Raw genomic sequence first — 26,381 nt, 5'->3', positions numbered from 1 at the left:
AATCAAGGACTCTTCCCAACCAGGACACCAACACTTCACACTGCTGCCCTCTGGAGGGCGCTACAGGTCCATGAGATCTCCTTCTTTTAGACTGCTGAGCGTTTCTCCTCCAAGTGCTATTCATCAAATGTGAAATAGTGCATATTGCATACAATTAAGTTTGAACTGCTGCTCTTATTCATAACTACATCTGTATTATATGTATTTATGACACATTTTTACATTCTTTTTTTTACCCAGTGTATCACATTGTTTGCTGGTTATATGTTAATGTTTTCGTCTGTTGAGGGTTTTTTCGTTCTAGCTACAGAGATTACGCATTTCTTTGTACTGTGCAATGACAATAAAGGCATTGAATTGTATCACAACAACACAAAAAGTGGCAAGATGGCACAACATGTTTAAAATATTATAGTATTACAGTAAAATCCAAACATTTAGAGTTTTATTGAGTTTATTACAGATTGAAACAGATGATGGTTAAAGTTAAACTCCTGTAAAACTCAGAATACACAAACACCTCGTCACTAATCTATAATCATTACAGTTTACATATCAGTTATCAATCACATGTTAAAGTCAGCAATGTGACAGATTAAATAACTTCTTAAAGGCTTCACACAAAACTCAGATACATTGACGATGAACTTCAAAGACTTTATAATATTCTTGATTTCCCCAACAGTTAAAAAGCTTCGACTGTTTTAGTTTAGATATTTAATAAAGTTTAACCCTTCAAAACAAAAGTCCTGTCATAATTTTAAAAACTCCATCTAGTAATTGTAAGAACTTCCTCATGTTGAGCCACTGTTTTCTGAACTGAATTTTCATAGTAAAATATCAGATTTGTGTTTATTTTTGACAGGAAATAGACAAAAAAAAGTATGAAAAAATGATTAATTAATATAATAATGATAATAGTTCAGATTTACAGAGAGTCATTGAAGGCATCACAGAAAGAAAACCTTAAATTTTGGCGTTTTTAATAATAATACGACAGATTCTTCCGATCAATATCAGTAATACAGTAGTTAGTGCACATTGTGACGTCACTTTTAAATCATGTGGTTCTCAGCCTGCCCACGTGCATCATGGGAAATGTAGTATCCAGTGTTTCTGACTCATAGAGTGTCTTTCTTCAGTTTCAGAGTCCAAAAGTTGAGTTTTGTTTAAAAATAATAATTTAAAACTTTAATAATAAAAAAAACCCAACAATTTTCTACATTCAAATGCCATGTTCTTGGTTTTCTTCCGGCTGAGTTTATAGTCTGTTAATGATCCTGTATTTAAACTCTGCTCTTAACTTCATTCACATTTTTAAAAAGGTCTTAATGAATTCTGTAATTAAGTAATTTTTATAAGTCTTGTGTAGGAAACTTTCTCTACAAACAAACAAACTTACATTATTCAATTTATTCTCATTTTTTACTTAAATAATAATCTAAATATTCTTCCTGTTTTTCTGTGTTCTTGTGATAAATTCGACTCCCTTCAACTGATTAAAAACACACTTTTAATTACACATTTAATTGTTTAATCCATAAAATATAAAAACCGATGTCATAAATGATTAAAAGTAAAGCCTTCATATTTGTTATTTGAGGTTTTAGGTTATAAATGATTACTAATTAATTAAGTTATGTGGTGAGGCTGAGAACCAGAAGACAGATAAGAAATATAAATCAGGACAGTGAATAAAAACGTGGAGCGACAGACGTAAAGTTAAAAAACAAAACAGGAGGTAAAAAACATCTGAAGACTTCTTAGTATCTTTAAAAAGTGACTGATATTTTTCTCTCTTTCTTCCTGAGAGCGACTCGTTCAAATAGCTTAAAATCCATCGGACAGCACCTGTACAGCTCATTAATTACTGTTAAATCTAGATTGTTTCATTTGAGTGTTTCTAACATGCTGAAACTACTTGCTGGGCGGATGAATACGACGCTGTTAGACAAGAAATAGTTCCAGCTAGTTTTAAGTTTTTACATTTCTGTTTGCGAACAAATGAAACAATCGAGATATAACGAGGTAATCAGTGAGCTGTACAGGTGCTGCTAGGTGGATTTTAAACTTGTTGTACACAGACGTCGATATCGATATCACTCCTCAAAACAAGCTAATAAACATATTTTCTTAAGTTTGTTTAAAAATTGTAACAGATTGATGATGTTTGTAGTGAAGCAGAGACTCTGTTAGCTTTGATAACTTCATATTTGGATCCAAACCAACAAAAAACTGATCTACTAACAAGCACTGTGTGTGAATCAAAGTCTGATATATCTTATTATTCTAGTGTTGTTGCCATGCCACAAAAAAAGGTACAAACTCTGGGTGACATGTTCCTATATTTTGAAAAGTTTGGTCACGTTAATTTGATTAGAAACAGAAACAAAGACTAATAACAATGATCATGTTTTGAGTCTCTGAGAGTAGTTCTGTGTAAGGCGCAGACGCTACTGAGCATGTGCAGTAACGTTGTAGCTTGTTGAGCTTCAGATCACAACCTCTGGAGTTTATACTGAAGTTGTGATATGAAGCGTAACAAGCTACCTTGTTACTGCACATGCTCAGTAGCGTCTGCGCCTTACGTAGAATTACTCTCTTTGTTTCCGTTTCTAAAAAAGCTAACGTGACCAAAACTCTTCAAAATAAAAGTAACATGTCACCCAATGCAGTGGTTGCTGCACTGGGTGACTTTGGTCCTTTATTTTGAAGATTTTGTTGCTTTATTTTGAAGATTTTGGTCCTTTATTTTGAAGACTGTGGCATGGTTTTAGTAGTTTTTAAACAACAACAGAGGAATCAGATATATCCGACTTTGATACACACATAAAGCTTGTTAGTAGATCAGTTCTTTGTTGGTTTGGATCCAAATATAAAAGAATTAGCAGAATGATCCTTTAACGTGTCACAGCTCAGAGTCACATCTTTGTATTTATTATTTCATCATGTTTCCTAATATTTTGGTTTGTTTTGTCTTTCCTTCACATTGCAGACACTTTAAGAAGTCTCAGATATAACAACAGTGTTTAAGAATCAGAGGTCTGAGGCCCCTCTGGACCATCTGCAGACCCCCCAGGGTGAAGCAAGGTCCCCTCCTCAGGCCTTCTCCAGCTTTGGGCTCTCTGGGACGGTCAGAGACTCCACAGAGGACTGCTCATCTGGATCCTGCAGCAGCTCCTCTTTGTCACTGCACACACACACACACAAACATGAAGTTACTTTATGTTTCATTTACATTTCTGTAGTCCTGACACTTCTTCTTGTAATAAAAACACTCCATTTTATCTTCTTACATCATTAAACTGTCTAAAACGTAATAAAACCTAAAAAAACATCATATTTTACTTGGGATCTAATAATAATTGTAGTGACTATGCCCTGTACTTTTAGCACTACTGGAGTCTAATGGATCGGATTCGTCTGACGTGTACGCAGGTTTCAATTTTATTACCTTTACAAAAAATTACAATAAATAAAACCGAAAACAGCCCTTTGCTACTGAGCACAGTCAAAAAGTTTTTCTCACCATCAACACACACCTGGCTTGATTGGCATGACCTTTTTATCTGTGCCCAGCCGGCCTTTTACCGTGCTCCCCCTAGCGCTTGGGAGGAGCAATACCACTCAATGAAATCAAATATATGGCTCCTACAATAATAATAATAATAATACTAGGTTACCTGACGGAGGACGGACGGCGGGACAGGCCGTGACGTCTCAGCGTGATCACCACGAGCGTCGTCAGCAGGAGAGCACTGATGGCCGCCAGAGTGACGAAGAGGAAGAACGCTGCAGGAGAGAGATGAAGATGAAGGTTTCATGTGTCTGACCTGTTTTGTGTATCTCATGGAGGAATGTTGGGTCTGACCCTGCTCTATGTGTGAAGTGCCTTGGGGTAAATATCATAGACTGTATATAAAATGGACGTAACATCCGTGACGTCACCCATTGGTTTGTGGACTGCTGCTCGGAGGCCAATAGTATCGGATCTGAGCAGCGCCATCTTGAAAATTTCCGGTGCATGCCGGGTAAAAATAAAAACAGGGATTCTACTTATATGGGCATCAGGAGGAGCATGATGGCACGTTGGCCTCATTTCAGAGGACCGGGACTCCCCATCTGGTAAACATTCATTCTACAGAAGGTGGAGGTGCTTTACCGAAGCTTAGAGCTCCTCCTAGTGGCTAAAAGTAGTTAAAGAACCTGAATACTAAACTACACAGCTCAGTGACTCATTGCAGTAAGACATCATGGAGGTCACAGTTAGACTCCGTGAACGATTCTTTATCAGACAGTAAACTCACCTGCAGTCCAGCGGTTGCGAGTTCGGCCACGACCCTCGAAGGATCCTGCAGGGGGAACAAGAAAGTCACATTATCAGACGTTTGCATCATCGTATTTAATATCGTTAGTTATAAAAAAAATTCGTAACCTTCTCCGCTGCAGCTAGCCATGCACTCGTCCGCGGTGGCGAAACGGTTGCCGTTGCCCTGACAACCGCCGTAGAGGAACGGCAGGCAGCTGCCAGTGTCGGTGTTGTAGTAGAAGGCGGGGAAGGCGGCGCGGCAGGGGCCCGAGTCCCGGGGGGCCAAACAGTGTTCTGATAGACACAAACATCAATCATCAGTTATCAATACTGTTTGCTTCATTATTATTTTATCTGTCAATTTAACTCGTTAATTAAAACCTCGTTAAGATCATTAAGATTCAGACATTAGCTTCACATTCAAAAGACAAACAAATACTACTTATTTACAGTAGCAGTACATAATTTATTTTACAGTGTTTAACAAATTCTGATACATGCACTGAATCATAATTTTAGTGTATCCATGGAAACGACGGTGACACTGTGGGACAGCTCACAATAAACTAAACTAAACATTTTTTTTGGATTATTTGACCATTACTTTATTCACGTACATTAAACGTTTTTGAACAAATCATATTTTTTAACTTAATTATTAAGTTAATTAAATGTTGGAGGTCTGAGTGTTGGATGAGAGTAAAACATGATATTAAAGACTAAAAATGCTGCAAAGTTAGAACAAATCCAATTTTTTTAAGATGGTTTTATTATTATCTTTAAAAGAAAGAGACGGATATGTCCAAAATTATGTGTATTTTTTGAAAGTATGACCAAAGTACCTGAAAGTGTTTATAGTATAAAGACCATCCATTTATTATATTATATATATTATTGATAAAATTCTTAAGTAAATGTAATGTTACTGATTTTCTTTATAATACTGAACCTGTGGACTCTGTGCCGGCCGGCTCGTCAGATGAAGCTTTCTTGGACGGCAGCACATTGACTGCAGGAGAGAGGAGATGATAATAAGTAACACACACATACAGCAGACTGAAGGTACTTGTAGGGACATTAAATAGACTTAAATACATTTTTCTGGAGACCACTGACACACAATATATCTTAATCCCCATCTGGGGCCCCAATTGTCCCCAACTAACTGTTCCTTAGTCTGAAATTGGTCCCAAAAGTAGCCTGTGACAGAGTATACACATACCAGACCATGGTCACTTTTGGGGACTTTAAATACTTCTATACATTTCCTAGGAGACTCATCTGAACTTTAACCACTGACACGATGTGGGACAAACATTTGGCCCCAAATAACTGGTTCTAAGTCTGAAATTGGTCCCTAAAAGTACAGTGCGCACACACACACACACACACACACACACACACACAGTCTCAGGTGTGTTTCTCACCTGTTGCACAGGTAGACATGCAACTCTCCTGGTTCTTGTAGTTGTTCTTGTTTCCTTGGCAGCCGCCGTAGACGAATGATTGACAGCCGCCCGTCTTGCTGCTGTAGAACCAGCGCTGAAACGCCGCCCTGCACGGACCCACCACAGGCTCCGCCCCGCACAGCTCTGATTGGACAACACCCACACTTTTAATTCTTCACTTTTTCCATTTAAATCTATTTTATCTGTTTTTAAAAAAAGTAAATCATATTTTCATGTTAAGTTTCTGTAAGTTTTGTAGCTGTTATTTCTTCTGCAAAGGAATTACAGAAAAGGCTTTATTAATGTGCACACTGTAAATATTTAACTGTGGAAATAAATAAATAAATAGAATAAAGTGTTGAAACATACCAGCAAATTCATCAGCCTGCATTTCTATAGCAGAGAAGAGAAAGAATGACGTTGTATTACTGATTATATGACCAGTTTATCACACACTCATACATGTACATATGACCAAACAGGGACCGTAATCATACAGCTACTAAGTGGAGACCTCTAGATGAGAACATTTTTAAAAAGCAAAAACTTAAAAAAATGTGAAGTGAAAATAAAATTGGACAGATTATCTCTCTCACACACACACACACACACACACACACACACACACACACACACACACACACACACACACACACACACACACACACGCGGGTGTGTTGTGATATTTACCTTTCTTCTCAGCATGTTGGGTCTCTGTTGGTTTAGTTTCAGCTGGAGCAGCAGATTCCTGAGCCACATCTGAACCAGCAGAACACAAGACGGTTTTGTTAGGAGTAAAATATAAACAAATATTAATTAATTACATTTAAAACTTTAAAGTGTTTACCTGAGCTGAAGGCCGGAGCCATGCGAGGGGATTTGACAGGAACTCCAGGAGGAGCAGGAGACGACTCATCAGGGAGGACCGAACCTAAAACACACAATACACTGGTTGATTTGTAGGAGCTAAAAAAGGATGACAGAATGCTTGACACAAAGACATTCAAGATTCAAGATTCAAAATTCAAGACAACTTTATTAATCCCTTGGAGGGAAATTCATTTGACGGCTCGCACCACAACATACTCGTACACATAAATAACAAGATAAAAACACAGAAGAAAGAAGAAGAGTTGGCAGCTGTGTGCAAAGTCAGCAGGTCCTATAGTCCAATGAATAGTTCATTGAGAGGAAGCCTATACAAGCGTCAAATGATTGCAATAACAAACCGATACAACTGGACCTCATAAAGATTTGTTCAGCAGTGGGACAGCAGAGGGGATAAAGGACTTGGAAAGTCGGTTTCCCTTACAAGCAGGTTGGCATAGCGACGCCCTGAAGGCAATAATGAAAATTCACTTCTTAAGATTTGCCCGAAAGAACTCAAAATGTTGTGTGACTTCCTCATGACCTGTAGCTCCCATAAGGAATTTAGGTCTCTCTGCTTAAGTCCAATGATCTTGGATCAGCTTCTAACGATACTGTTGAGACTGTTTCTGTCCTTGAGTGACAGATTATTGAACCAACAGATAAAAGAGTAAGTTAAAAGGCATATTTGTTAAAGAACTACTATATTGTGTCATCTAGCGTGTATTGTGTGATGTCATATAATTGCGACAGCAACAACAAACCCTCGAGCTTCGCTTGAACGGAGCCAACTCCCCAAAGATTAATTAAGAATGTGGTGTCGTCCTCCCGCGTCAAATTGACCCCGTCTGTTTTGACTGTTCCTTCTTTCCTTCTTTCCTCCCTCCCTCCTACCTTCCTTCCTTCCTTCGTCCTTCCTTCTTTCCTCCCTCCCTCCTACCTTCCTTCCTTCCTTCCTTCCTTCCTTCCTTCCTTCCTTCCTTCCTCTCCTTCCTTCCTTCCATCCTTCTTCCTTCCTCCCTTCCTTCCTTGACTCGAGGACAACAGGAGGGTTAAGAATTTGGTTTGGTCCTCTGTCCTTTGTTTTTATTTTTATTTCCGTTAACTTAATTATTTTTTTGCTGATAGTTTAAGTTTTAATCTTAGTTTTCGTTATCTATAATAACTCTGGTTCCTCTGTCCAAACTTGAAATTGTGTTTAATGTCCTCCAGAGTAAATATAGTGATGCTGTCATATCACTGACAGACCAGAAGGTGGCAGCAGGTCATCGTTTCATCAGAAGAAGAAACAACAACAACAATGATGCACATCTCTCTGATGCAATAAACCTGTTCTCCTTCACTTGTTTTCTGCACATGCTCAGTAGGAGAAGCATTACATATTCCTTTATTATGTGGACGCAGGTTATTTACAGAAACAACCCAAAGAGTCTGAATCATGTGACTCTCAGTAAGCTGCAAACACAAAACATGTTGTTCTGTTCCTTTAAAAGATAAATCAGTCAGAGAAGAAAGATGACAGCTCCCACTCTGAGTGTTATCTGAACACACACACACACACACACCTCATGCTCATTACACAACACCGACACACACACACACACAATGCTCATTACACAACACATGTTTTTAACCTCGATCAGATCTTTAAATGTTGCTGATATGACGTCACTGATAAGACTCCAGGTAAGTTAAAGATTTGCTTTTTCTTTTAATTTCTTAATTCTCTCTTTCAAAAACAACACAGCATAAAGAACTCCACCCAGATGAGTTTACACACACACACACACACACACACACACACACACACACACACACACACACACACACACACACACACACACACACACACACACACACACACACACACACACACACACACTACTGCCTAATTACTCACTACAGCAACATGCGAGGCTTAAAATACTCCCAGAATAAATGTAGAATTACCTCCTTTGTCTGTTTCATAATAAGATATTCTGATATTTTAGTCTCTCATTTGGGTTCAAACCTACATTTTCCCTCCCTGACTCAGCTATCAGCCTCCACCCCATCGAGTGAATGTAAATGATTAACTCAGGAAATGATCAATCATGTTGATGAGCGGTCGCAGCTCTAAATGACACACACACACAAAAGGTGACAGGTGTGATTTCTGCTCAAGTAAAAAGATTCCTGTTTGTGTTGAAGATCAGAGTTCACATAAACCGGTCTGACTACTGTAACCTGACTCCACACACACACACACACACACACACACACACACACACACACACACACACACACACACACACACACACACACACACACACACACACAAAGACACAGACAATACACAACTGATACACACCCAAACACACAAAACAACACACACACACACACCCAAACACACACACACATACACACAATACACAACTCATACACACCCAGCCCACACATGACATTCACTCACAGTCATTTCCTGGAGACTTCACCTTAATCCGAACCAAACCCAAACCATAATCTAACCTTAAACCAACTTTTACTCCAAACTGTATGATTTACATTATGAGGACTTGTTTTTCCGTCACTGACAGACGTATGTCCCCACAACACCAGTAAAACCAGTTCACACACATCACATGACAACCATCAACCACAAACTCATTTGCACTCCAGAGTTGTATAATTTACATTATGGGGATTTATTTTTGTCCCCAAAAGGGAGGCGAGTCCCCACACTGTACCTGTCTGACTTGTATACCAACACACACACACACACACACACACGCACGTGTTTCTGTGACACTCCTTTAATCCTTTAATCAGACATCTTAAAACTCTCAATGGCCCCGTTAACACCTGTTTACGCCTGTTTAACCTGCGTCTCAGGCAGTGTTGTCACCAGGCGGGGAGTTCCGGTCCTCTGAAATGAGGCCAACACGGAAGTAACTTAAAACTGCATTCTATCAAAAGGCCACCAGGGGGCGACCGTTTTGGTGTCAAAAGGACTTCCGTCTCTATACAAGTCAATGGAGAATTCACCAACTTCTCACTTGATTTCTAACCTCAGTAAACGTTTTCAAAATGTGTTTATGGTCTCAATCGCTAGTTTAAAGCCTTCTTCAATGCAGTATGATGTTCATTTGGGACATTTTGGCCTCCCTGATTTTATATGTGACGATAAAGCAGGGTATGCATTAGGGCGTGGCTACGTGGTGATTGACAGGTTGATTGGTTCACAGGTTCAGGAGGGCGCCTCATGCTCCTCCTGATGCCCATATAAGTAGAATCCCTGTTTTTATTTTTCAAGATGGCGCTGCTCAGATCCGATACTATTGGCCTCCGAGCAGCAGTCCACAAACCAATGGGTGACGCCACGTTACGTCCATTTCTTATATACAGTCTATGGTTATATTACTGTTTACCTAAAAAACAACGTCCACTTCCTGCAGTGATGATGCGTTTCCTGTCACATCCTGGTCGGGGACGCATTATAGTTTAGACTATAAACAGATGAGGTGAGTCCATGAGCGTCTCAGTGTTTCTGTATTTAGTGCTGAGTCACGTTACTGTTTCATCCTGACATTAAAAAACAGGTTCACGGGATTTCAAGCGTCTCTTTAAACAATCATCACAGATCTTACTGTTTCCCTGTTGAGCTGTGGTGGAAGAGTCACTTCCTTCCTTCCTTTCCCTTCCTTCCTTCTTTCCTTCCCTCCTTGTTTCCTTCCTTTCTTTCCCCCTTTCCCTTCCTTCCTTTCCTCCTTTACCCTCCTTGTTTCCTTCCTCCTTTCCCTTCCTTGTTTCCTTCCTTCCTTCCTGTCTTCTTTTCTTCCTTTCCCCTTTCCCTTCTTTCTTCCCTCTCTTCCTTCCTTCACCCTCCTTGTTTCCTCTCTTCCTTTCCATTCCTTGTTTCCTTCCTTCCTTCCCTCTTTTTATTGGTCTGGCCCTCATGAGATCAAATTGTTATTTTAAAACCTTTCAAAGTTAAAGTGTGAATCTTTTAGCGGCATTTAAACTAAATAAATCAGTTTAAACTCTTTTTTTTTTAGCGTCATCATAAGAACGTGTTTTCGTGTTCGTGTTCTCGGGTCGACGTCAGCGATGTTTACAGGAAACACTTCCAGGATGTTTCAGAATAAAACGCCCCCGCAGCAGCACGAGGCTCTGTGGCGCAATGGACTTTTATTCTTTCCTTCATCCTTTCTTTCCTTCCTTCCCCCTTTATCTTTCTTTCCTTCCTTCTTTCCTTCCTTTCTCCTTTCACTTCCATCTTTCCTTCCTTCCCCTTCCTTCTTTTCTTCCTTCCTTCCTTCTTTCCTTCCTTCCTTCCTCCTTTCCCTTCCATCTTTCCTGTCTTCCTTCCTTCCTCCTTTCACTTCCATCTTTCCTTCCTTCCCCTTCCTTCTTTTCTTCCTTCCTTCCCCTTCCTTCTTTTCTTCCTTCCTTCCTTCCTCCTTTCCCTTCCATCTTTCCTGTCTTCCTTCCTTCCATTCCTTCTTTCCTTCCTTCCTCCTTTCCATCTTTCCTTCCTTCCTTCCTTCCTTCCTTCCTTCCATCCATTTAAACTAAATAAATCAGTTTAAACTCGTCATCACATAAACGTGTTTTCGTGTTCGTGTTCTCGGGTCGACGTCAGCGATGTTTACAGGAAACACTTCCAGGATGTTTCAGAATAAAACGCCCCCGCAGCAGCACGAGGCTCTGTGGCGCAATGGATAGCGCATTGGACTTCTAGTCAAACACCGAGAGGAGTGATTCAAAGGTTGTGGGTTCGAGTCCCACCAGAGTCGACTTTTGAGCCGAACGGCAGAAGGGACGAGACAAGAGAGGAATCTGAGCTCGGCCAATCAGAGCCAGAGTTACTACGATGACATCATCAGTGTGTCAGGAATAACATCCAGTAAATAAAGAGTTAATAACTGGTTAATAGTGAGTATAAACAATAAATAACAATATAATAAAACCGCTGTAATAATATGTGTTTATAGAAGTTGTAATAAATATCTAAATCTGTTTATAACTACATTATTGGTTTTACTCACTTTATTTTATTATTTCTTTATTACCTTTTATTTTATTTGGGTTTTCTTCATTTTTACATTTTTATTTTACCTCTGTTGTTTCCTCACTTCCTGTTTTTATTGTATTTTGTAAAAATTATACAAATAAATTCTGATTGATTAATTAACATTTATTAGTTGTTTAAATACTGATTATTAATTATGAATGAAGGAACTTAAAGAAAAAATCATAGGGAAGAAAAAGCCGATCAGACTTATTGATTAATTTGGTCTAAATATACAAGAAAAACAAAATTTAGACTATTAATTAAAACAAAACCAACAATGTTAAATAACTTTAAAAAAAAAATGCTTTAGTTGATTTTTTCGTCACATTTTTAAACATTTGTTATAAACTTTTTTTTCTATGTATATATAGATTATATAACTAAGTAGCAAATAAATAATCCTAATTTTACTTCCTTGCATCTCCTCAGTTAAACATTATTATTACAGTAAATATAAAATGAATGTTTTGGTAAATTAAGTTAATAAATCCGTATTAAACCTGTTTACTACATTTTATAAATCAAGTGTTTTAAATGATAAAATGTGATAAAACAAGATAAATATAGAAGTTAAATAATAAATAAAAACACTAAGATTCATGTAATTGTTATTTTCCACAGAGATTGTTTATTGTATATTTTATTTTATTTATGTTTTATTACTCTGAGTGTTAAGCGGCTGCTGTTGTGTCTGTTTCTGAGCTTCTGTTGAGCAACGCAGCGTTTAAAGTCGGATCAAATGACACATTCAGCTCGTTAACAGCTGCATGGAAAGAAAACTTGACCTCTGACCCTTCACCCCCCCAACCCCCCCTCCCCTCCGTCCCCGCAGGGCTGAAACTGAACCCGACACTCTGCAGCAGCATGCGGCTCTGTGGCGCAATGGATAGCGCATTGGACTTCTAGTCAAACACTGAGAGGAGTGATTCAAAGGTTGTGGGTTCGAGTCCCACCAGAGTCGACTTTTGAAATACAAAAAACAAACGAAGACAAAAGAAAGAAATAAAACTAAAACTGAACTCCTGGAAGAAAAGTTGCAGCTCTGCAGAAACATTTCCCATTAAACTGTAGTGTGTGTGTGTGTGTGTGACAGCCAATCAGCAGCGTTTTAAAGCAATGCTGTTGTTGTTGCCGTGGTTACCTGTGACTCCGCTGCAGGCCGCCTCGCACTCCTCCTGAGAGTCGAAGTTGTTGCCGTTGGCGCCGCAGCCGCCGTACACGAACCTGCGGCAGCTCTGATTGGTCACGTCGTAGTAGAACTTGGGGAAGGAGGCGCGGCAAAGACCGACCCTCATCGGCAGGCGGCAGCGCACTGGAGGAGAGGAAGAGGAAGAGGAAGATGAAAAGGAACAAGAAGAGGAAGGAAAAGAAGAGGAAGGAAATGAGGAAGAAGATGAAGAAGAGGAAGAAGAATAGGAAGCAGAAGAGGAAGAGGAAAGAGAAGAGGAAGAAGATGATGTTATTGTTGGTCTTTACTTTTTTCTTCCTTTCATTCTGAAAGTTTCACATTCTCTGAAACATTCAACATCTCTCCAAAAAGAAAAAAAAAATGATTTTACATCTTCGAAGACTTTAAAATCTTAACCAGAATTTATATTTTTTCTTTAAATACTTTGATTTATAGAATAGTTAAAATCTATAAATACAATAACAAAGATCTAATATTAACATTATGTGTTTTTATTTCTCTCTGTCACACAAATCTGTTCTGGATCACTGCACATAAAAACATGTTATTATATTACACACACACACAGACATCACACACACACACACACACACACACACCTTAATCCTCCTGTTCTCGCTCACATTCATCATAATAACTTATTATTTGTCTTTTATTTCCTTCTGCGTCACTCTGTTGTTTTTCCCACTAAAACAAACTCAAACTGTTCTTTCATGTTTTCCTTTTCTCAGCTTCCAGGAGCCGGTCCGACGGGTCCGACCGGAGCTGCACAACAGAAATATGTGAGCACATCTGAGGTGTGACTCAGCTCGTTCCTGAGCAGGTGAGACGAGGAAACGAATCCAACTCTCTGAGAGATAAACTTTGATTTTTCTGCTTTAGTGTTTTTCACATTGTGTTTAAAACATGTCGGGAAATGTGTCTGTACGCCTGTCACCATGACGACTGTACAACTGTCACCATGACGACTGTACAACTGTCACCATGACGACTGTACAACTGTCACCATGACGACTGTACGCCTGTCACCATGACGACTGTACGCCTGTCACATGACGACTGTACGCCTGTCACCATGACGAATGTACAACTGTCACCATGACGACTGTACGCCTGTCACCATGACGACTGTACGCCTGTCACATGACGACTGTACGCCTGTCACCATGACGAATGTACAACTGTCACCATGACGACTGTACAACTGTCACCATGACGACTGTACGCCTGTCACATGACGACTGTACGCCTGTCACCATGACGACTGTACGCCTGTCACATGACGACTGTACGCCTGTCACCATGACGAATGTACAACTGTCACCATGACGACTGTACGCCTGTCACCATGACGAATGTACAACTGTCACCATGACGAATGTACGCCTGTCACCATGACGACTGTACAACTGTCACCATGACGACTGTACAACTGTCACCATGACGACTGTACGCCTGTCACCATGACGACTGTTCAACTGTCACCATGACGACTGTACGCCTGTCACCATGACGACTGTACGCCCGTCACCATGACGACTGTACGCCCGTCACCATGATGAATGTACACCTGTAACGTGTTAATGGGTGATTTATTCTAAGGTAGATAAATGATATAATGGTCATTTTAAGCCTCAGTTACAGCTCACATGGTAAAATATACCAGAAACACTTTCCTATTTTAGAATCCTAGTTTCACCTTCATCATTTACATAAATAACTCAAACACCCAGTATCAGTCTGATAGGAGACGTTTTATATGTGAGTTAAATAGCTACTAAACACATAAGTCACTTTGTTTGTTTTTAACTCTTTAAATACGGTGATATGATAAATGTTTCAGCTGTAGTATAAAATGTGACAGTTCTGACATAAAAACGCAGAAATTAATGTGTTTATAATGATCAGTTTCAGGTGTTTTTATATTTAAATGATGTGTTTCAGGTGTTATAATATTTAAATGATGTGTTTCAGATGTTATATTATATTTAAATGATGTGTTTCAGGTGTTATAATATTTAAATGATGTGTTTCAGGTGTTATATTATTTAAATGATGTGTTTCAGATGTTATAATATTTAAATGATGTGTTTCAGGTGTTATATTATTTAAATGATGTTATTTATGAGGAAGCAGAGCGAGGTCGTCCACACTGACTCACTCTGCTTATCGTCAGTGACGCTCTGCTCGGATAGAAAAGTGTTTTTCCTTCTGCACTGTTTGTTTCACTGATCCTCTGAACACACACACACACGCACACACGCACACACACACACAGACACACACACACGCAGACACGCACACACACACAGACAGACACACACGCACACACACACACACACACAGACAGACACACACACGCAGACAGACACACACACACGCAGACACACACACACAGACACACACACACACAGACACACACGCAGACACACACACAGACACACACACACAGACACACACACACACAGACACACACACACACAGACACACACACACAGACACACACACACAGACACACACACACACACACACACACACACACACACACACACACACACACATGCAGACACACACACAGACACACACACGCAGACACACACACGCAGACACACACACACACACACACACACACAGACACACACACACACACGCAGACACACAGTTTGTTTTACTGCCACGTCTGACAGTTTATTATTAAACATTATATAAATACAGGAAATTATTATTTATTTATTTATAACATGTTTTTATTTTCTCTTTTTGTTCTTTAGTGTATTTTATGCGTCTCATAGTTTATTGTCTGTTTTTAACCAGATGACGTTGTTCTGCCGTCTAAAGACAATAAAAGGCGTCGAACACTGAACACTGAATTCCTCTCTGACAGGAACAAACTCATCGATCATTAGTTTCTTTCTCCTCTGGATCCAACTGATAACAGGACGAGCTTCAATCATTCATCAGTTACTCAACACACAAACTTCATGAGCAAATTCTTTGATCATACATTGTTTAGTTTGAAGCTCAACATTCCCACTTTTCTTTAGCTCCTCTAACGCCTCACACTTCCTGTTATCTATCATAATTTCTGACGTCTGACTCTCATCTGACTGAGAGATTCATCAACAATATGATAATAAAAAAAGATCATTTCTGCACTAAAATCCTTCAAACTGAGAGATTAGACACAGAATGACGTCATTCCAAAGATTAGTTCATTGTTTATTTTAAACTTTTTAGTTTTCTGACGTCACAATTTAACCACAAGACTGATAAAAACTCAAAACATCTGATTTTATATATTATATAATTAACGTGTTAACTAAATAATGAGGTATAGTTGAATTTAACTGAAGCATATTGAGCATAATTTCCAAAATATAAGTATAAAACATTTGGTAATAAGATGGCTGAAAAGGTCTAACACACATTTATGTGATAATCTAGAGTTTATACTTTATAAACAGTCAAACCAAACTGGACCAAAGAGGACAACAGAAGTCAGTCGGAGGGTTAAACTTGATTTCTTCTGGTGTTTAAAGTTGTTTTCAAACTCTTTAAAAAAGACAAACTTCGGAGCAGCAGAGACACGTATTGATTGATTAGCTGATTGATTATTGGTTGTTTAAGTTATATTTTACCAACATTCCCAGTTTTCTTTAACTTGTCTTTAGTGAGAGGATATCAATCAATACCACAGAATGACGTCATTTAATTGATTATTTCATTGTGTAACTTAAACTTTGAGTTTTCTGACGTCACAATTTAAGACTGATTAAAAAAAAAACTCAAAACATCTGATTTTACATATTTTATAATTAAACTTTTATTTTGACTTAATTTCTTCCGGTGTTTAAAGTTGTTTTCAGACAAACTTCTAATCAACCTGATAAATAATCAATGGGAGCAGCAGAGAAACATATTGATTGATTAGTTGATTGATTGGTTGTTACCGTGGTCGGTGTGGTTGCTCCGGGTCTCCCCCAGCAGCGGCTCTATGTGCAGACTCTCCCCGGCCTGCGGTGCGTCTCTGCTGGTCTCACTCTCCTGCTTCTTGCGGTAAACTTTGAACTGCGTGTCGGGCCGCAGCACGCACGCGTCCCGGTGCTTCCCGCAGCTCACCAGCGTGCACTGCGGGGCTCCGTCCATGGGGAAGCCGACCAGAGCCAGGTCACAGGCCGGCTCAGCGCAGCAGGAGGCCCGGCAGCTGTCCGGGTCAGACACGTCGCTGCTGCCGGTCAGATGGACCGCTCCGGCGCGCAGCGAGGCCGGGTCCAAACTCTGGCGGGGCTCGGTGCTCCGGTCCCAGCTGCAGTCCTGAGCCACACCGGGACACAGCAGCACACACACCGACAGCACAAACACGCACAGCTGCATCTCTCTACAAACTAACTTCACACTGAAACTGAAACTTATTATAATAAATTTAAACTTTTGACTCGTTGTCGTTTCTCTGCAGCGCGACGCTCTGACTCACTTCCTCATCTGGAGGCTTTTTGTTGTCGCAGATACATTTACCTGAGCGACACAGGTGAGGTCACTCTGGCCCCGCCCACACACGTCACAGGCACGCAGCGCTCACACATGCACGCGCACAGTAAAGTCAGCTTGATAAGATAAGTTAATAATAATAATAATAAATGCTTTATCTTTAGATAGGGACAGTGCACATTAATGAACATCGATATTAAAAATCTCTGTAAACATGCAGGATTATAGCAAAGCTGCTCATTTGCATCCGTACTCCCTAATAAATAAATAAATAAATAGATACAATATAAATAGAGAAAACACAACACAACACAATACATTACATTTATTGATCCCACAGTGGGGAAAATTGAATTCAGCCACTGCAGCTATAAAGAAGATAATGATATAAGAAGAAAACAAATTTATACAACAATAAAATTAAAAACTAAATGTAAGATGAGATGAGACTTTCCTTTATTATTATTATTAGTCCCACAAAGGGGAAATGTGCATTATTACAGCAGCAAAGTGGAAATAAGAAAGAATAAAGAACAATAATAGTAGAAATATGTAATAAAAATAATCGTGACATTATTTACATTATTTACAAGAGTGATATTGGTATTAAGTGATAATATACCAGAGGGTATATTACATTTCAGCTTTTAATATGAATAATTAATCTCTTGTTTGACTTCATTTGTGATTTTAATCATTAGTTTTTATATTTATTTATTTTTTCAGTTTGATTCTTTAGTTTTTTGAATTTGTTTACATATGTTTTTTAAATAGTTTTTTTGTGTCATATCCATAGACTGTATATAAGAAATGGACGTAATATCCGTGACGTCACCCATTGGTTTGTGGACTGCCGCTCGGAGGCCAATAGTATCGGATCTGAGCAGCGCCATCTTGAAAATGTCAGGTGCATGCTGGGAAAAATAAAAACAGGGATTCTACTTATATGGGCATCAGGAGGAGCATGAGGCGCCCTCCTGAACCTGTGAACCAATCAACCTGTCAATCACGACGTAGCCACGCCCTAATGCATACCCTGCTTTATCGTCACATATAAAATCAGGGAGGCCAAAATGTCCCAAATGAACATCATACTGCATTGAAGAAGGCTTTAAACTAGCGATTGAGACCATAAACACATTTTGAAAACGTTTACTGAGGTTAGAAATCAAGTGAGAAGTTGGTGAATTCTCCATTGACTTGTATAGAGACGGAAGTCCTTTTGACACCAAAACGGTCGCCCCCTGGTGGCCTTTTGATAGAATGCAGTTTTAAGTTACTTCCTCGTTGGCCTCATTTCAGAGGACCGGAAGTCCCCACCTGGTGACAACTCAGTTTTAAATGATTCACATCATGACTCTGAAGCTTATCAATAATCAGAATTAGTCATTTATTATTTAAGTTTTTATTTTATACTCCTCTTTCTGATGTAACATTTGATAAAACATCTTTATATCTTCTGTCTTAACCCTCCTGTCCTCGAGTCAAGGAAGGAAGGAAGGAAGGAAGGAAGGAAGGAAGGAAAAGTGGAAGGAAGGAAAGGAGGGAGGAAGGGAGGAAGAAGAAAGGAGGGAAGGAGGAAGGAAGGAAAGGAGGGAGGGAGGCAGGGAGGAAGGGAGGAAGAAGAAAGGAAGGAAGGAAGGAAGGAAAGGAGGAAGGAAGGAAAGGAGGGAGGAAGGGAGGAAGAAGAAATGAAAGGAGGAAGGAAGGAAAGGAGTGAGGAAGGGAGGAAGAAGAAAGGAGGGAAGGAGGAAGGAAGGAAGGAAAGGAGGGAAGAAGGAAGGGAGGAAAGGAAAGAAGGAAGGAAAGGAAGGAGTGAAGGACTGAGGAAAGATGGAAGGAAGGAGGGAGGGATGGAGAAAGGAAAGAAGGAAGGGAGGAAAGAGAGAGGAAGGAAAGAAAGAGAGAAGGAGGGAGGGAGGAAGGAAAGGAAGGAGTGAAGGAAGGGAGGAAAGAAGGAACTGTCAAAACAGACGGGGTCAAAGGTTAAAGTGATCGTGATCTTTTATTTTCGTTTGTAAAAATGTTTTTTTTTTTTTTTTAAATCTTTTGTAAAAGCTTCATCATCACGTTGTCCTCTTACTTAGTTAATCTGCAGCTTTCAGCCTCATCTCATGGTCTTCATCATCTTCATCCTCTCCATCTGCTGATGAAGACCATGAGATGAGGCTGAAAGCTCTGAAGAGACAAAACAAGAAACCTGAACTAGACAAGATGTTTTTTATTAATCATGTCTGGAAAAAGAAATAATAATATATAAAATAATAATAATAATAATAAATAAATAAGTCAATAAATAAACAGTGACATCACAGCTGGGAATAAAAACATTAATAATCAAATTTAATCATCAAAAATATAAAAAGAGACAAAGTGCTGATGTGTCACAAATATAAGATGACATCATATAAAATAAAAAGCTCATTAATGAAGGGATGTGATGACATCATCGATGACCTCAGACGCAGTTCAGGTCTCAGAGGAGTCAAACAGTCACATGATCGACTTTAAAATCTGTCGCCATGGATACATTTAGTTTTTAATTGATCTGAACTGAGGGAAGAAATATTTTAAACACTGATGATGTAAAAATTTCTCATCTTGATATTTGAGAACTACAGTAAAAGTATTATGAGTGATGTAGTATGCAGTATTACAGTAAAAGTACTGCAGTATTATGAGTGATGTAGTATGCAGTATTACAGTAAAAGTACTGCAGTATTATGAGTGATGTAGTATGCAGTATTACAGTAAAAGTACTGCAGTATTATGAGTGATGTAGTATGCAGTATTACAGTAAAAGTACTGCAGTATTATGAGTGATGTAGTATGCAGTATTACAGTAAAAGAAGAAAACACTTTGATCACTGTTGATAAAAATCCTGTTTATTGATTATTGAAGCTTCAGATTGTTCACACATCCAATCAGTAAAGTGTGATCAATGATTTCATGTTCAGATTGACTTCATCCACACAGTCAGTTAGTTTAACCCAGAATGTCAGCTATGTACAAGAACATCATTAATGATTATTATCATGATCATTACAGTTTGATTGAACATTTCTTTATGAATTTACAAAGTGATGAGAACAAAATATCTGTGATGAAGGAAGTTCTGCTGTTTTCTCTGTTTAAGAAACAACAGACACAAATACATCAATACAAACATGAAACTAACATTTAGAACAAAGAGAAGTTAAAAACATGGTGATGAGCAGTGAGAGCCTCCATGGATAAAAACACACAGGAAAAAGTCACATTTAAAGAAACTGAACATATCAATGAAACATAAAGTAAACAAAGTGTTGAATATCACTATTAGCATGTCAGCTGATCTCTGAGCAGCTCAGAAACATGGAGTCAAAAACATGAAGAATTACAACATCTGACACATGAAGTCTGAAATGACTTCTGTCTATTTCACTTTACACAACTCAGCTGTGGATAAAACCCAAAGTCCAGCATAGAGAGGCTGAGTGAATGTGGTCTGGACTCTGCGGAGGACAGTCATGGTTTTAGAGACGCTGTAGAAGGACAGAATACCTGCTCTGTGATCCAGGTACACTCCGACTCTGGAGGAAACAGGACCTGAGACGGGAGTTTCAATGTTGTTGAAGTAAAATACAGAACTGTTAGGCAAACAATGTAAAGACCAAGATTTGTCATTACGTCCAAATATAGATTCTCTTCCTGATCTGCTGATATTCTTGTATGCGACTGCTACAAAAAATGCTGTTCCTCCCCACTCCACCTCCCAGTAACAACGTCCAGTCAGACTCTCTCTACTCAGGACCTGATAATATTTAGTGAATCTGTCTGTGTGACTAGAATAAGACTGTTGACTTGTCCATTCTACTTTTCTGTTCCCCTCAGATAATAACAAATGTGTGTGTGCTGTGTTTGGATCCAGAGTGATTTCACGTGAATATTTTAAGAACTCAGCTCTGGTCTTGGGTTGGGGTTCTGACAGTAAAACGTCCACTTCAGCCACTGCCAGTGAGATGTTTGTCCATTTGTCCCTCAGGATGTCCTGTAGTTTATCTCTGAGCTCTGACACAGCTGCTGTCACATCCTCAAAGTATCTCAGAGGACGGATATTGATGCTGGATGAGTCTGTAGGTTCACTGAGTTGTGACACTGAGGGGTAGTTGTGTAGAAACTGGTTGTGATCCTCTGTGTGTGAGAGCTGCTTCAGTTCAGCGTCTTTCCTCTTCAGCTCAGTGATCTGCTGCTGCAGCTTCTCCTGAAGCTCTTTGACTCGACTCACTTCAGTTTCCTGCTGGGATCTGATCTGCTGCTTCACATCAGAGCTTCTTTTCTGGAGGAGACGGATCAGCTGAGTGAAGATCTTCTCACTGTCCTCCACTGCTTTATCAGCAGAGCGACTGACGGCCTCCACCTCCTGTTGAAGCAGCTTCACATCTTTCTCTCTGTCCTGGATTCTCTGCTGGATGTTTAGTCGACTCACCTCGAGCTCTCTCTGCCTCTCAGTCCTTTCTGCTGCAGCTGGGACTGTGTCGTGGCCTTTATGATCCTCCATAGTGCACAGATAACAGATACTCTTCTTATCTGTACGGCAGAATATCTTCATCACCTCATCATGACGAGAGCAGATGTTCTCCTGGAGCTTCTTGGAGGGCTCCACCAGCTTGTGTTTTTTAAATGTAGGTGATTCATAGTGAGACTGGAGGTGATTCTCACAGTAAGAGGCCAGACACACCAGACAGGACTTGAAGGCTTTCAGCTTCCTCCCAGTGCAGACATCACAGACCACATCTTCAGGTCCAGCATAGCAGTGATCAGCAGGAGCAGCTTGGAGTCCAGTCTTCTTCAGCTGCTCCACTAAAGCTGCTAACATGGTGTTTTTCTTCAGGACAGGCCTCGGTGTGAAGGCCTCTCTGCACTGAGGGCAGCTGTAGATCTTCCTCTGATCCTCTCCATCCCAGAATCCTTTAATACAGCTCATACAGTAGCTGTGTCCACAGGGAATAGTCACCGGATCCTTCAGTAGATCCAGACAGATTGAACAGCTGATCGAGTCTCGGTCCAGCTGATCTTTCTGCGCCATTTCAGCTCTCAGAGGCAACGACTGTCTGAGTTTCACTTTCTGTTTGATCATGTGATCCTGCTGAATGCAGCCTGACGGCTCTGTGCTGCGTCACATGTTGGTTACACCCATCTACAACCTGTAGACCTGAAGGGAGAGAACAATGAAATCTGATCCCAAAGTGGAGCTTGTTGTGTTTAAAGAACAGGGACGGTTATCAGGACGAGGAGCCGCACTGTGGATTCAAACTGTGTTTCCTCATTTACAGTAAAGTCTCAGTTAAAAGCTGCTCAACATTTAACTTTACTGCTATGTACAAATACTCCATTACAAGTAAAAGTACTGCACTATTATGAGCGATGTAGTATGCAGTATTACAGTAAAAGTACTGCAGTATTATGAGTGATGTAGTATGCAGTATTACAGTAAAAGTACTGCAGTATTATGAGTGATGTAGTATGCAGTATTGCAGTAAAAGTACTGCAGTATTATAGTGATGTAGTATGCAGTATTACAGTAAAAGTACTGCAGTATTATAGTGATGTAGTATGCAGTATTACAGTAAAAGTACTGCAGTATTATGAGCGATGTAGTATGCAGTATTACAGTAAAGTACTGCAGTATTATAGTGATGTAGTATGCAGTATTACAGTAAAAGTACTGCAGTATTATGAGTGATGTAGTATGCAGTATTACAGTAAAGTAGTGGTTTGGTCCTCTGACTGATATATTATTATTATGACATCATTAGATTATTAATAGTGAAGCATCAGTGTTAGAGCAGCATGTTACTGTTGTAGCTGCTGGAGGTGGAGCTAGTTTACACTACTTTATATACAGTTAGCTAGTTTAGTCCAGTGGTTCCCAACCTAGGGGTGGGGCCCCTCCAAAGGGTCAGCAGATAAATGTGAGGGGTGGTGAGATGATTAATGGGAGAGGAAAGAAGAAAAAACTAAGTTCTGATACACAAATGTGTTTTCAGTTTTTGGACTTTTTCTCTAATCTTTGATTTTTGCTGAAATATTGGATCATTTGAACATTTATTGAAATGAAAGCATGTGAGAAGTTTAGAGGGAAAAATCACTATTTGGTGGAGCTGTTAACAACTCATAGACATCTGACATTATTGTTATTTTCCACCAAACATTTCATCATCATGTCTCTCCTCGTGTGATCCATCCTGCTGTCCACCAGGTGGCGGTGCTGCTCCTTCAGTCTCTGTCAGGTTTCTACCAGCTGAAGTGAATCAGAGGTGCACTAGGACCCGGTAACAATCTCTCATGATGCATTCAACGTCTCCTGGTAAACTTCTAAATCACAATAATGTCGCTGCTTTAAATAACTTTTTTGCAGAAAATAGAAACGTAGAGAAACTCTGACTTGAAACAGAAGAAAAAACAGACAGAGAGCTGAAATTCATCAGAGAAAAGACTGAGAGAGTACAAATATATATTCATAAAAAAGAACATATCAGCAGTGTGGGACAGCTGAGCTCAGATATTTATATTTATATTTATCTCTTCCTCTAATAAATGCTTATAAATGGAACGGCTGTCAGATTAAAGCACAGTCTATGGATCAAGTTATTAAAATCATACATACTACATACATGAAGATCAGTCAGAGGTTAGCAACGAAAGAGTCAAAGATACACATGAAGCAACATTATTGTTATACAATTGGGTTTATTATATATTCATGCATCAAATATGTTATAATATGATGAAAACAAAGTCAAGATTTCATGATCCCACACTAGGACAGTCATATATATGTGCATTTAAACACATTAAATATACAAAAGCGTTTTATTGCAGGCAGATTATTAAGAAATAATTACAAAACAACACAAACACATAATTTACTGTTTACTGTTTATTTGAATCAGTGGTTTCCTTGGCAACAGCTTTTCTTTTTCTGTGATCCATATTAGAATAAAACATATAATCAGTTTAATGTAGCCTTCATTACATCCAACTATACTATTACATCAATACAATACACATAACACTTAATTCTATACATTTAAATTAATAGTTAATAGTTAAAATAAATAAGTTTAAACTTTCTAAATTTCACCTCTTATTTTTCTCTTTTTACATTTTAATATTCAGTCTGTAATAATGATTTATTCCACAGTTTCATCACGTGACTGACAGATTCCTGTGTGTCACCAGTCTCAATAGGTCCGGCAGCACTTGAACGCAGCACCGGCAGCGCGTGGCCCCCGCCCTGCTGCGTCTGTCAGTGTGCACGAGCCACAGAGACTCACCGGCTCACAGTTACCGGGCTGTGTTTGTGTCATTGTGTCACAGCTGCTGCAGGACTCACTTAGTTATACAAAATAATAATCAGAATTTAAAAGGCACGAGACAGTTAAGGGTTTAATTGATTAATTAATTAATGACCAGGTTGTTATTTCTAGTATTTTATTAGTATTTTCTCTTTTTTACTGAAACTGTTACAGATTTATTTTATTTTATTATTTCTTATCTATAAATTAAGAGAGGTGATTTTCCAGAGCAGCGTTAACTCCCGGTGTGATGGCCGCTAACCGGGTGGGCCGGCGGGTGAACCGGGTCTGCAGCAGCCAGTCACCGAGCCGCACCGGCGGCGGGCGGGAGCCGCGCAGGAACGCACGAGTCACCGTGAAATACAACCGCAAAGAGCTGCAGAGAAGACTGGATGTAGAGAAATGGATAGACTGCGGTCTGGACGGGCTGTACCGGGGCAGGGTGAGTACTGCAGTACTACTGCAAATACTACTACTGCAGTACTGTTAGTACTACTACTGAAGTACTACTACTGAAGTACTACTGCAAATACTACTACTGCAGTACTGTTAGTACTACTACTGAAGTACTACTGTCAGTACTACTACTGAAGTACTACTGTTAATACTACTACTGCAAATACTACTACTGCAGTACTGTTAGTACTACTACTGAAGTACTGCAAATACTACTACTGCAGTACTGTTAGTACTACTACTGAAGTACTACTGCAAATACTACTACTGCAGTACTACTGCAAATACTACTACTGAAGTACTACTACTGAAGTACTACTGCAAATACTACTACTGCAGTACTACTGCAAATACTACTACTGAAGTACTACTGCAAATACTACTACTGCAGTACTACTGCAAATACTACTACTGAAGTACTACTGCAAATACTACTACTGAAGTACTGCAAATACTACTACTGAAGTACTACTGCAAATACTACTACTGCAGTACTACTGCAAATACTACTACTGAAGTACTACTGCAAATACTACTACTACAGTACTACTGCAAACACTACTACTGAAGTACTACTGCAAATACTACTACTGCAGTACTGTTAGTACTACTACTGAAGTACTACTGCAAATACTACTACTGCAAATACTACTACTGCAGTACTGTTAGTACTACTACTGAAGTACTACTGCAAATACAACTATTCCAGTACTACTGCAAATACTACTACTGCAGTACTACTGTTAATACTACTACTGAAGTACTACTGTTAATACTGCTGAAGTACTACTGAAATACTACTGTTAATACTACTGTAAATACTCCTGCAGTACTACTGCAAATACTACTACTGAAGTACTACTGTAAATACTGCTGAAGTACTACTGTAAATACTCCTGCAGTACTACTGCAAATACTACTACTGAAGTACTACTGCAAATACTACTACTGCAGTACTACTGCAAATACTACTACTGAAGTACTACTGCAAATACTACTACTACAGTACTACTGCAAACACTACTACTGAAGTACTACTGTAAATACTACTGTTAATACTACTGTAAATACTCCTGCAGTACTACTGCAAATACTACTACTGAAGTACTGACTGACAAACATAAACACGTGTTAGCGTCTTATTCTGTTGAACGAACCTCTAAACAAACAGTCGGCGCTAACATGGGTTAGCAGCTAGGAAGCTAACGAGCTGCAGACCTTTAGTTCAGG

General features: G+C 39.3%; 3 protein-coding genes and 2 non-coding genes across 6 annotated transcripts in view; 3 read left to right on the top strand and 2 right to left on the bottom strand.

The window, feature by feature from the left end:
• The window catches only part of LOC133979992 (tripartite motif-containing protein 16-like), a 32,748-nt gene extending 10,325 nt beyond the window's left edge, over positions 1-22,423 (bottom strand). The window contains exons 1-2 of the mRNA XM_062418551.1: positions 21,192-22,423; positions 20,415-20,418 (exon numbers count right to left, since the gene is read on the bottom strand). Coding sequence (XP_062274535.1) covers positions 20,415-20,418; positions 21,192-22,423 — 1,236 coding nt within the window. The remainder of the gene's footprint in view (positions 1-20,414; positions 20,419-21,191) is intronic.
• On the bottom strand, positions 459-17,334 carry spint2 (serine peptidase inhibitor, Kunitz type, 2). The gene is made up of 11 exons (XM_062418569.1): positions 16,817-17,334; positions 12,819-12,989; positions 6,605-6,688; positions 6,448-6,516; positions 6,127-6,150; positions 5,737-5,901; positions 5,259-5,318; positions 4,436-4,603; positions 4,308-4,352; positions 3,684-3,792; positions 459-3,190 (listed from the first exon to the last, which is right to left on the bottom strand). Exons 1-11 carry the CDS (start codon positions 17,238-17,240, stop codon positions 3,100-3,102), a joined length of 1,410 nt encoding a protein of 469 aa, XP_062274553.1. The 5' UTR covers positions 17,241-17,334; the 3' UTR covers positions 459-3,099.
• trnar-ucu (transfer RNA arginine (anticodon UCU)) lies at positions 11,307-11,399 on the top strand. The gene is made up of 2 exons: positions 11,307-11,343; positions 11,364-11,399. It is a non-coding gene; the product is annotated as a tRNA-Arg (tRNA).
• Positions 12,546-12,638, top strand: trnar-ucu (transfer RNA arginine (anticodon UCU)). Its single transcript has 2 exons — positions 12,546-12,582; positions 12,603-12,638. It is a non-coding gene; the product is annotated as a tRNA-Arg (tRNA).
• A 211-nt stretch (positions 22,424-22,634) lies between the features above and the next one.
• The window catches only part of LOC133980066 (protein phosphatase 1 regulatory subunit 14A-like), an 18,943-nt gene continuing 15,196 nt past the window's right edge, over positions 22,635-26,381 (top strand). The window contains exons 1-4 of one of the 2 annotated variants that reach the window (XM_062418637.1): positions 22,635-22,669; positions 23,597-23,669; positions 24,580-24,813; positions 24,908-25,137. In XM_062418637.1, coding sequence (XP_062274621.1) covers positions 24,946-25,137 — 192 coding nt within the window. In that variant the 5' untranslated portion in view covers positions 22,635-22,669; positions 23,597-23,669; positions 24,580-24,813; positions 24,908-24,945. Of the gene's footprint in view, positions 22,670-23,596; positions 23,670-24,579; positions 25,138-26,381 lie in introns of both variants that reach the window. The other variant, XM_062418636.1, reaches the window with a different exon arrangement.

This window comes from Scomber scombrus, chromosome 5 (genome assembly GCF_963691925.1).
Source record: "Scomber scombrus chromosome 5, fScoSco1.1, whole genome shotgun sequence".
In the NCBI taxonomy this organism is placed as follows: Eukaryota; Metazoa; Chordata; class Actinopteri; order Scombriformes; family Scombridae; genus Scomber; species Scomber scombrus.
Note: the sequence above shows the minus strand (reverse complement) of the source record. Positions and strands in the feature narration are given on the sequence as shown.